Source organism: Oncorhynchus gorbuscha, linkage group LG19 (genome assembly GCF_021184085.1).
Source record: "Oncorhynchus gorbuscha isolate QuinsamMale2020 ecotype Even-year linkage group LG19, OgorEven_v1.0, whole genome shotgun sequence".
Classification (NCBI taxonomy): Eukaryota; Metazoa; Chordata; class Actinopteri; order Salmoniformes; family Salmonidae; genus Oncorhynchus; species Oncorhynchus gorbuscha.
In genome coordinates, this window is record NC_060191.1 from 17,678,989 (window position 1) to 17,691,615 (window position 12,627).

The following is a 12,627-nucleotide window of genomic DNA, read 5'->3' on the forward strand; positions in this document are numbered from 1 at the left end:
AAAAGAAGAAGAAGAATCCACACCCACTAACAAGCCAACGCAGCCGGTTCGAACACTCATAGCAGCAGAAGTGCACATTTTCCATATCGATTTCAAGGAAGTTTCCACAACGTCTCACATAATGAGGTAAAGTACATATATTTACACGTATGTGATTTAGATGGCTTTCAATAATAAATTACCAAACGCATTTCACCACGCTTAAACACTAGTTAAAACTTCGCTCGAGGTGTTCTAGCTAGCTAACGTTAGCGTCGTAAGCGTAACGTTACCTCGTGTTGTATACAGAGTTCAGGGAACTCGCTAGCTAGCTATTGTGCTAGAGCACGCCCCTTACTTGTTTATTAATACATCACTTTGAACGTCGTTTAATGTTGCTTTGTGTTCAATACTTTGAATCAAGTTAATGAATGTGTTCATTTGCCAGAGGCGAGAGGGGTCGAGGCCGTGGTGGCCGTTTTGGGGTTCGGGGGGGAGGACCTGTGCCAGGGTAAGCACCTTCTGAGCACCACACTGAACATTGCAAAGTGTGCGCCCTTAGTAATGTTTGAGGTAAATTATATTTAAACTCAAACCAACTCAGGAAATGCATTGAAATTCAAATGCATTTCTAAAATTAATCTGTGAAATTGCCCTGTCCGTTTGTAGGTTTCGCCCATTTGTCCCTCACATCCCCTTTGACCTCTACGTGGTGAGTATTCTTGTTCAGTTTCAAAGAAATGACATGTTGATGTTTTGAACACAAGTTATGGTTAATATTTCCATCCTTGAGCTTCCACATTTCTTCTCAAGACCCTGCTTCACAGCACTCTTTCGATGCATAGTTTCCTTCTACTAGAGATGACTGATGGGAATATGTTGCTACTTACATAATACAACATGACTGAGATTATATTTGTACCATTGTGTTAATAAATATCAATTTCCCCATCAGTGTGAAATAGCCTTCCCTCGTCTGAAGCCTGCCCCCGATGAGACAGCCTTCAGTGAGGCCCTACTGAAGAGGAACCAGGACCTTGGCCCCACCTCTGTTGAACAGGTCTGTGACTAAACACACATGACCATTTACTATTTTAAACGTGTTCACATGCAGCAGACCTTACAACTGGAGTAATTCAAGTGAGGTGGTTTGATGAGACACTATAGCAGCAAGTGCCCTTTTTAGTTCTGTGTCTGTAATATAAGCTGCGAATAATATCCATTTATGTTGTTAAGAAACAAATGGAACGAAATGGGGAGGGACCTACTTGAATTTGTCAAATAGAAACTTGTTTTCTGTTTTGGAGTAAATGGTTTCTGTTGCAAAACATTTTGCAGCAGAATTGTCAGAATAACACAGTAACCAGGTTTCCATCCTTTTTATGCAAGTAAACTACATGAGGGATAAATGTCACGACAGGTCTGATGGAAACAGCAAATTTGTTACCTTTCCAAATGTCGAAAAAACAAAATACGCTAGACGAGGTGGGATTTTTTTGTGTCGATAAATTAAGTGTGAGATGGTGGTGGAAATGCCTTTTATTCACAACTATTTATATAATAACCATCATATCAACGTAAACTGGGAGTCATGCAATGATCTTGTGTGGTCCTCTCACTACGCCTCGGGAAAACATGCTTTATTTAGCTACAGATTAAATATGTTATGAACTTTACAGGGTGGTTAAATCAAATCAAACTTCATTTGCCACATGCGCCGAATACAACAAATGTAGACTTGACTGTGAAATGCTTACTTACTAGCCCTTAATCAACAGTGCAGTTCAAGAAGAAGAAAATATTTACCAAGTAGATGAAAATAAAAAGTTTGAAAAAAAGTAACATAACAATAACTACGCTATATACAGGGGGTGCTGAGTCGGTGTGCAGGGATACAGGCTAGTTGAGGTAATCTGTAACTGGGGGCGAAGTGACTGCAGATGTAACAAACAAACAAGGGGGATTCTTATGAATTGTTCCGCAGTGTAATGGCTTGGGGGTAGAAGCTGTTGAGGAGCCTTTTGGTCCTTGACTAAGCGCTCCGGTACCGCTTGCAGTGCGGTAGCAGAGAGAACAGTCTATAACTTGGGTGACTGGAGTCTCTGACAATTTTATGGCCTTTCCTCTGACAACGCCTATTATATAGGTCCTGGATGGCAGGAAGCTTGGCCCCAGTGATGTACTGGGCCGTTCGCACTACTCTCTGTAGCACCTTACGGTCATATGCCGAGCAGTTGCCATACCAGGCGGTGATGCAACCGGTCAGGATGCTCTCGATGGTGCAGCTGTAGAACCTTTTGAGGATCTGAGGGCCCATGCCAAATCTTTTCAGTCTACCGAGGGGGGAAAAGGTTTTGTCGTGCCTTCTTCACGACTGTCTTGGTATATTTGGACCATGATAGTTTGTTGGTGCTGTGGAAACCAAGGAACTTAACTCTCGACACTCCACTACAACCCCGTTGATGTTAATGGGGGCTTGTTCGGCCGCCTTTTCCTGTAGTCCACGATCAGCTCCTTTCTCTTGCTCACAATGAGGGAGAGGTTGTTGTCCTTGCACCACACTGCCAGTTCTCTGACCTCCTCCCTATAGGCCGTCTCATCGTTGTCGGTGATCAGGCCTACCGCTTCTGTGTCGTCAGCCAACTTAATGTTGGTGTTGGAGTCATGTTTGACCACGCAGTCGTGGGTGAACAGGGAATACAGGAGGGGACTAAGTACACACTCCCAAGGGGCTCCAGTGTTAAGGACCAGCGTGGCAGATGTATTGTTGCCTACTCTTACCAACTGGGGGCGGCCCGTCAGGAAGTACAGTGCATGGTGATAAGCTTGAGTGTGTTATTCTGATGACATGGTGATCAATGTTTGACTGTTATTTTAGTTTGTTAAAATGATCTCTTTAATCATGTAGGTAGCCTACCTGCACTGTATCTGAGCTGTTGGCTAGAGTGCACTTGCCAAGACGAGATATGCTGTATAACACAACATTTCTTACCAAACCAAAAGTCGAGTTGAGAACGTGATAGAAACCCATTTAACTTGTATTCTTGTGTTCAGTACATGGGAATTTAACCGCTACAGTTATGTGCTCTACGTCATTGCGCACACTGTAATTTGATTGAAACACATCTCTGGTGAGAAAATGGATTTAGTTTTTATGCTGATTTTAGAACCTTCACATGAAAATTTGTCACCGATTGGATGGAAGCCTAGCTACTGTCAGTAAACTAAATCCACAACATTCAACACTTGGCAGACATTCGATACAGATCAAAGGTAAGATCATCAGTACATAGTTACATCAGATAATGATAAACAGGCACCAAACTGCTTCATTAAATATGGTACTTAAACATTCATGGTTAATTCCTTTTTCCCTTCCCCAAGGGAGTGATTCTGGCTGGATCTCCCCACATATACAATCATGTTACTATCTACTGCAACCCTTCCCCTCTACACACAACACCCGTTCTGCCAGTCACATTCTGTTAAAGGTCCCCAAAGCACACACATCCCTGGATCGCTCGTCTTTTCAGTTCGCTGCAGCGAGCAACTGGAACGAGCTGCAACAATCAATCAAACTGGACAGTTTTATCTCAATTTCTTCATTCAAATACTCAATCATGGACACTTACTGACAGTTGTGGCTGCTTTGCACTACTTTCTTGCCCTTTGTGCTGTTGTCTGTGCCAAATAATGTTTGGCATGTTGTGTTGCTGCCATGCTATGATGTCTTATGTCTCCCTTTATGTAGTGTTGTCTCTTGTCGTGATGGGTTTTGTCTTATTTGTATTTAATAAATTTTTAATCCCATTCCCTGTCTCCGCAGGAGGCCTTTTGGTAGGCCGTCATTGTAAATAAGAATTTGTTCTTAACTGACTTGCCTAGTTAGGTAATAAACGTTTATTTATCAATCCATATCCACAGTAACTCAAATACAGGAAAATAGGTAGTATAATTTCCCATTACAAATACCTAATACGTTGTAAGATCTGGCATGTCTGCAATGTTCTCGGGCAAGAACTGTTGTGGCAGGAATGTGGATTTCAAGTGCTCAACAAGTTGTGTGTTTATGGCAGTTTGATTTCAGACACTTGGTGGCAGCCTACTCCATAGTTTAGTGGCGCCCAATGTGTTACTTAACTCCAGCTGTCTGCTTCATAGACCAGTGTTTCTTAAACCATTTTGAACCAGTGTCCAAGATGACTCCAGTTAGAACTAGCACGTTAGAACTGCCGTCAGACAGTAGTTTGACCTTTTCTCTCTTTCTTCTAGTCATCCATCTTGTCACTGGTCACCAAAATTACCAACGTCATTGACAACTTCATCGTTTCAGCTGGGGCTGATGAAGTGGTACGTACTACAGTGTCAGATTTAATCTCGCCAGAGAAATACAGTTTGGTGAATCCTCAAATGCAGGGATGAGGGTATTTCAAACCAGTTAGTTGAGTTGAATGTGATGAATTGTTTTCAAACTTTTCTAACTCTAGGAAATTGAGGAAATGAGACAGGTAGGCTCCTACAAGAAAGGCACTATGACAACAGGACACAATGTTGCAGACCTTGCTGTCATTCTGAAGATATTGCCTTCTGGTAAGTTTTTACCTAAATGCATTTCTAATGTCACTATTACGTGATGATCACTACTCAGAGGAAATGGTGGTAGTGGATGGAACATGGTCTGTAGCTCAGTTGGTAGAGCATGGCGCTTGTAACGCCAGGGTAGTGGGTTCGATTCCCGGGACCACCCATACGTAGAATGTATGCACACATGACTGTAAGTCGCTTTGGATAAAAGCGTCTGCTAAATGGCATTTATTATTATTATTATATTATTATCAACTGACCACTAATATGTCTGTTTCTCCCAGTGGAGACAGTGACCGCTCTGGGAACCAAGGTGGTGGAGACCCTACGCACACAGGACCCTTCGGAAGGTAATGCACATCACTTTTCTTTACGTTCTCATTGGTCTTAGAACCTAATGAAGTATCTGGCGTAATTATGCACGATTTTAGGTCTGGTTTTCTGAGATTATATTGGTAATCTACAGTATGTGTTTGAATATGTTTCCCCAGTACTCTCCATGCTGCCCAACGAGACGGGCTTTGAGATCAGTTCGGCCGACGCCACTGTGAAGATCCTCATTGCCACCGTGCCCCACAACATGCGAAAGCTGGAGCCTGATGTGCACAGTACGTATAGCAAGGATTAACAGTCGCACTCTTACAATGGATGGGGGGGTTGAAGGGTGGATGGAGGCAACCAGAGATATGGAGATGGTTTCGCTGTTAAACTTTCACTTCTACTGTGTATCCTCTGATCGAAGAAGCCAGTCGTTGAAATATTGCTGTTATAGCTGACACGAGGGACTAAAACATCAATGTCATCAGGTTTAGCCAGACATATTGAGTGATTGTCTGTCTCCCTTCTCTACAGTCGATATGAAGCTCCTGCAGAACTCCCTGGCTGCTGTTCGCCACGCTCGCTGGTTTGAAGAAAATGCCTCCCACTCCACGTGAGCTGCCAATGCGAACTCCCACCCATCAGTGGTTTTATTTTTTAACGGTCAATTTTGGATTGAATAGAGAATGGAAATGTTGTTGATGTTAAATATACCTATCCAAACATGTCAATTTGTGTGTGTGGTCTGGTTTTGCCCTATCAGAGTGAAGGTCCTGGTCCGTTTGCTGAAGGACCTGAGGATCCGCTTCCCAGGGTTTGAACCCCTTACCCCCTGGATGTTGGACTTACTGGTGAGCCCCATGCACAACTGTCTGCATACAACATAAATTGAGTGTATGTCTGTCCTGACCCTATTTAAGCAAACTAGTTGTCGTCGTTGGAAAGATTGTTTAGCCTGAAGAGGTGTAAAAAAGCACTCCTGTATGTTAATGTGCTCATTAGACTTCAGTGTTGGCCTTATTCTAATTTCCTAAAACTCATGTAGTGGGCCTGCTCCTGACAAGCTTAATTTAGAGCAGAGTTTTTGGTCTGCTCAGCAGTTGGAGACGTATTCAAGGGTCTCTAGGTGTCTTTTATTACCCACGCAAAATGCACTTTACGAGGCAGAAGAAATGGTCGGCCCTGCTATTTTAGCGTTGAAACTAAATCGTCAATATGTGTACTGGCACAAGACGTTGCCTGAATAGTCAGTTTTTCCGTGGTGAAGATTTTCAGTTTCTCTCGCTCTCTGTCCAGGGTCACTCTGCAGTCATGAACAACCCCAGCAGACAGCCGCTAGCCCTCAATGTGGCCTTCAGGCGGAGCTTGCAGATGCTGTCATCGGGGCTTTTCTTGCCTGGTTCAGCTGGAATTGCAGACCCCTGTGAGAATGGACACTACCGTGTATTCACTGTCATGAACCTGGAGCAACAGGTACTTGCCTGCTGGCCTCTCTCCATTGCATTTTTGGTCATTTAGCAGATGTTCTTATCCAGAATGACTTAACAGGAGCAATTAGGGTTAAGTGCCTTACTCAACGGCACATTGACAGATTTTTCAGGTAGTCTGCTCAGGGATTCAAACCAGCAACCTTTCGGTTACTGGCTCAGCACTCTTAAGCGCTAGGCTACCTGCCGGTCTCTTATCTTGTAAGAGTGTAAACCTGAACTTTCTGAATGTAACCTTGAATTATTCTGTTTGAATTCCATTTTTTTAGCTTGTCTAAACCGTAGTCCGCAAGACAGTAGTCGTGGCCTAATTTATAATACTAGTGTATCAAACAATACATTTTCAGTATCTTCTTCACCATACCAAGATGATGACATATTTGCTCTGTCCAGGACATGGTGTGCCTCACTGCTCAGACCCTGGTGAGGTTGTTGTCTCATGGCGGCTACATGAAGATTCTGGGTCTGGATGGAGACGCTAGCCGTAAGTCAACTCACCTGAACTTGAGGCATTTACAGCACTTTTATTAGTGATTGAACTTTCTCCCCCACACGTGTTTACCTGTTCTGTCCTCTCTGGTCAGATCTAGTGGTGGAGACATCCACGTGGGATGGAGTGACAGTGAAGCCTTCTGAGAAGGCATATGAGAAGATGCCGGAGGTGGAATTGGAGGTGGATGATGATGATGATGATGATGATGATGCAGAAATGGAGAGCATGGATGCTAAAGAGGTCATGGACACTAAAGAGTGATTGTGGTGACAGACTTTTTCAGTTTGTCATTCAACTGTTTTGAATGGTTCCATTCTGAGGAGGGATGGGGATTTCTTTTTGTACTGTCTCCTACACGCGCCTAGTTTAAGGGCTTGTTTTGTTTTCAGACAACCCTGATACTAGGGACACAAGGTGTGGCTTCTAATGTTTTTTTTATGTTTTGGTTTATATCAAGTCTAAACAGAAATTGAACTATTTTCTCTTGGCTTATTGTATGGCAAAGATTTTGATTAAAAAAAACTTTTATTGAAAATTCTGATTTCTATGGTCCACTCCCAATTGATGTCGCTCCAGTGTACAGTTTCTCACAGTCAAAAATGGATAGATCATGTCAGTTTGGTGTCTGAAGTTACTGAGCAGCCAGTGGAGACGTGTCTGTTTATAATGTCATCTGGACTATTACATACAGCGGTGGTGTTGTCAGTAATAACTGGGCTTTAATCAATGAACCCAATTACGGAGTCCTTTGACGGCAGACCTGGAAACAGTCATAATCGTTAGAGGAGCTGTGAAGGGAGGGGGAGGCTGCTAGTGCTCGGCAATTAAAACCCAAGGCTGGCTTATTGAGGTTTTCTCTGGCTAGACGGAGATCTTGATCGAGCCATGGCTGATAGAATATCATCTATTTTGTTTGATATAAGTGCATAAAATACTATGCTATTGGCCCTTAAACTCAAGGATGTATTCTGCTCCGCACAGTGAACAGAGCTTTTTCAATGTGTTAACCTTTTCTTGAATAATAAAGCTGAATAAACATGCCGTAGTTATTGTTGATTCTCCAGCTGACTAACCACATCCCCTTCAAATGGAATGTTGCAACTGGTATTGGAGTACTTGTCCTCAGATGGCAGAGGTTTAAACTTTTGCATCCTTCCGAGTGTTCCAACCATTCTGAGAAAAAAATGCTGTTGTGTCAATAACAAAAGTGCTTGCTATTGTTTTCAAAAGTTTTTCTCATCAGTGGTACAAATTGTTAATAATTGGCTCTTGGACCTTGACAATGGTTAGCTTTTCATTGGGTTGTTGATTTGCAGTATCTGTCTAGCTGTATACTGGTTGAAAATGGCAGATTTGGACAAGTATCTAAATTGGACCTCTGTACTGTAACATGCTATACATGATATCAGAGCTCTGCGCTTCACAGCTCCGTATGGGTTTTGACACAGCTGTTCTGAACTTGCACCACGTAGGACAAGTTGCCCCATCCCTCCCCCTAATTGGGCATTTTTAAAATTATATATATTTTTTGCTGTAAATTAGGATTACCGGTACTCTGTATTTCAAAGATGAGACGATGAGGGTAATAAATACAACTTTGATGTCATACAAGCAAACCAAACACCGGTGAGTACAAATGGGTACTTCACATTACCATATGAAACTTGTAATATAGTGTCAATGTACAGTTTGATGTACAGTTACTAGATGTTATGGGGTTATACCCTGGGTTGTACTGGACAGAATGAGACCATGTTTGTTGTATTGTGAAGATTTGCAGTCTACCACACATCTGAATGCACTCATGACTCCATTCTATGCTCACCAATTATGACCTGCTTTGAATTGTCTTGAGAAAGCCTAGCACTGTAAGATCATATTTTATCTTTTTGCTAGTCATGTTGGCAATGGAACAAGCTTTCAAATTATACCCACCTGACCCAGATTGTGATTTATAATGGGCTGTTTTTTGATTGTGTAAAGGCAGGGCTGTGTTCCAAACAAGTGTTCTTGCTCTAGTTCCTCAATGGCAGAGCTAGGAGACTCAAATCACCTTATAGTCGAAGACTTGTCTTTTAGTCGTAAGTGCATTGAAATTACTTAGGAACTGTGCACACTTTGTAGAGGTGTGGCCAGTTGGAGACACCAGTTAGTCCTCTCACTCAAACCCATATTTGTCTTATGTTGCCCCTACCCCAAATTTTCCAAGAATGTTCTTATGTTACTGAATGTATCCAGTGTATTTTTAGATTTCCTTACTAACAAAAGTGGCAAAGTACAGTAAATGTAAAATGTACATAAAATCAACTAATGTTTGGATTGTCTTGTCAGGTGAACTGTTGTCCTTTTAGTCTATTAATTTCCACATAATCTCAACTGTTCCCTTTTAATAGCTACCATGGGTATGCATATAATTTCCATATTTCTGTAAGAAACGTTTCAATTTATCCCTGTCCATATAAGCCAATTTCCACACATGTAATTAAGCAATTTATGTCTTTGGAATTCAGTGACTGAGGACAATGTAATTAAATCTGCATGAGAGAATTTGGCCTTCAGCAGAGGTTATCCCGTTGCTATGCTGTAGCAGAGCCATTCTGATAATAGAAAAAAGTAAAATGACTGGAGGCAAAACAATTATAATAAACAGCCTCTAACCCCATTTAACATTTTGGAGCTGGTATTTGACGAGAGGTGTGTGTGTGTGTGTGTAGGCCTGTGACTCATGGATTTTGGATGACGGTAGTTGGTCAGCCAAATGATAATCGTGAATAGCAAAAAATATACAGTTGAAGTTAACATACACATAGGCTGAAGCTCATTTTTCAAACACTCAAACTATAGTTTTGGCGTGTCGGTTAGGACATCTACTTTGTGCCATGACACAAGTAATTTTCCCAGCAATTATTTACAGATTATTTCACTTATAATTCACTTTATCACTATTCCAGCGGGTCAGAAGTTTACAAACACTATCTTGACTGTGCCTTTAAACAGCTTGGAAAATTCCAGAAAATTATGTCATGGCTTTAGAAGCTTCCGGTAGGCTAATTGACATCCTTTGAGTCAATTGGAGGTGTACCTGTGGATGTATTTCAAGGCCTACCTTCAAACTCAGTGCCTCTTTGCTTGACGTCATGGGAAAATCAAAAGAAATCAGACAAGACCTCAGAAAATAAATTGACCTCCCACAAGTCTGGTTCATCCTTGGGAGCAATTTCCAAATGCCTGAATGTACCACGTTCATCTGTACACACAATAGTACGTAAGTATACTGACTCAGATTGAATAAACAGTTCTTTCACTCAGGAACTCTATTCTTCCCTCCCAGTCAGCATCTCATGGGAACAACAGTGAGACATAACAGAAACCTAATTTGCAGCAGGGTATACTGCTGTCCCAATGCCATGTTCATTTTGCCAACCAAGTGATCTGTTCATGCTGCACAAAATTCACTTTATATGAGGTTCTTATGTGGTGATATTCTGGAAAATATCACCACATAATATGGTAATTTATATCAATCTAATTAACAACATATATCCTATATATATCTTGGCTGTACTGGGGGGGTATTCCTATTTATCCTAAAATAGCCCAATACTGGAAACAACAATACATTAATAAATGCCAAAGCCACACTTAGTTTTGCTTAGCATGGAGCCCTGAGGAGTGGTGCAGTAATCTGTACTTGAGAGGGGTGCAGGGCTAGAGGTCACCAGAGAGGAAGCTGACATGACAGACTCTAACACTTTGTTAACCCACTAATGGACGGACCTCCCTCCCCACCACTTACCCCTCCCTTTCATGGACTGTTTTAGCAAAACTGAGGAAGGAAATATAATGCAGGAACAGGTTGATAAAAATTGTGATGAAAATCAACAGTATTAACCATAGATGAAAATGAAATGGTGTGTATACATAGCTAGGTTTCCATCCAATTGGTGACAGATTTTCATGCAAATATTCCAAAATCTGCATAAAGAAAATATGCACATTTTCTCACCAATGGTGTTTCCAACAAACTGAATTGTTGCGGATAAAAATCAGTATTTGATGACATAGTGCACACAAAATGTACTTTTTCACTAACGTTTTTATGTACTGAATAAAAATGTAAAGTTCAATGTGTTTCCATCGCATTTTCAATGCTACTGATAGTTTTGTCACAAGAACTGTTGCTTTAAATGGCAAATGTACCTACTCTGGTCTTGGTGAGTGCACTCTAGCCAACAGCTTGCATATACAGTGCAGGTAGGCTAGTCTACGTAATGAGATTATTATGGATAAGAGCAAGAATAGTTTTATTTGTCAAATGGCAGTCAAGCACCTTTCATGTCAAGACCCTCGATATTTGTTGGAAAGGAGCATCAAGCACATCATCGTCCACTTTCACCACCCTGTGAAGTTCATCAGAATGTATTTAATCTTTAGCTTAATAAATGGCATAGTTTACCAAGTCATAGACTAACCGCCATATCATTGAGTGACTAAGTTTGCTTCGATATCATGAGTATTATTCAATATTTGCGCATAAAGGAGTTTCCACCATCATTTCTTGCATACTTAATTTGTACCGAAACTTCCTGTTTCCATCAAAGCTGTCGTGATTTTTTTTGTTCAATATGACTTTACTCACGTAACAATTGTGGATGGAAACGTGCTAAGATAGACAGAGGTAATAAAATCCAATGCTATGGTGGCACAGTGCCAGAGCGCAACATGATTTCCCTAGTCTGTAGTGGAACAAGACATGGTTTTCTTGTTACCCGTTGGGTTTGATGTAAAGGTCATGGTTAAATATGAAATATTCAGTGATCAAGCAAGTGAAAAGGATATGTAGAAGCATCTGCTAGTCTGTGTTAGCACAAAATACAGTGCCTTCAGAAATCATTCACACCCTTTGACTTTTTCCACATTTTGTGTTACAGCCTGAAATGAAAATTGATTAAATAGAGATTGTTTGTCACTGGCCTACACACAATAACCCATAATGTCAAAGTGGAACTATACTGAACAAAAATAAAAACACAATATGCAACATACATAGGCCCACCCACTTGGGAGCTAGGCCCAGCCAATCAGAAGGAGTTTTTCCCCACAAGGGGGCTTTATTACAGACAGAAATACTCCTCAGTTTCATCAGCTGTCCGGGTGGATGGTCTCAGGCGATCCCGCAGGTGAAGAAGCTGCATTTGAAGGTCCTGAGCTGGCGTGGTTACACGTGGTCTGTGGTTTTGAGGCTGGTTGGACATATTGACAAGTTTTTCTCTAAAACGACGATGGAGAAATTAACATTCAATTCGTGCAGGCAGCATGCCAAAACTTGAGACATCTGTGGCATTGTGTTGACTGACAAAACTGCACATTTTAGTGGCCTTTCATTGTCCCCATCACAAGGTGCACCTAGGGGCGGCAGGTAGCCTAGTGGTTAGAGCGTTGGGTCAGTAACTGGAAGTTTGTTGGATCGAATCCCTGAGCTGACAAGGTAAAAAAAATGTTGTCCTGCTGCTGAGCAAGATGAACGTACTTTAGTGTGCAAAGGACAAAGAACATTGTGAAGATGCTGGAGAAAACAGGTACAAAAGTACCTATATCCACAGTAAAATGAGTCCTATATCGACATAACCTGAAAGGCCACTCAGCAAGGAAAAAGCCACTGCTCCAAAACCGCCATAAAAAGTCAGACTACAGTTTGCAACTGCACATGGGGACAAATTGTAAATGTCCTCTGGTCTGATGAAACAAAAATAGAGCTGTTTGGCC

General features: G+C 41.6%; 1 protein-coding gene across 1 annotated transcript; it reads left to right on the top strand.

Moving 5' to 3' along the window:
• On the top strand, positions 1 to 7,902 carry LOC124005479 (interleukin enhancer-binding factor 2 homolog). Its single transcript, XM_046314780.1, has 13 exons — positions 1 to 126; positions 428 to 490; positions 649 to 691; positions 935 to 1,039; positions 4,252 to 4,329; positions 4,467 to 4,569; positions 4,848 to 4,913; positions 5,055 to 5,171; positions 5,416 to 5,494; positions 5,645 to 5,732; positions 6,178 to 6,354; positions 6,762 to 6,852; positions 6,953 to 7,902. Exons 1-13 carry the CDS (start codon positions 122 to 124, stop codon positions 7,120 to 7,122), a joined length of 1,185 nt encoding a protein of 394 aa, XP_046170736.1. The 5' UTR covers positions 1 to 121; the 3' UTR covers positions 7,123 to 7,902.
• Positions 7,903 to 12,627: the final 4,725 nt, after the last annotated feature.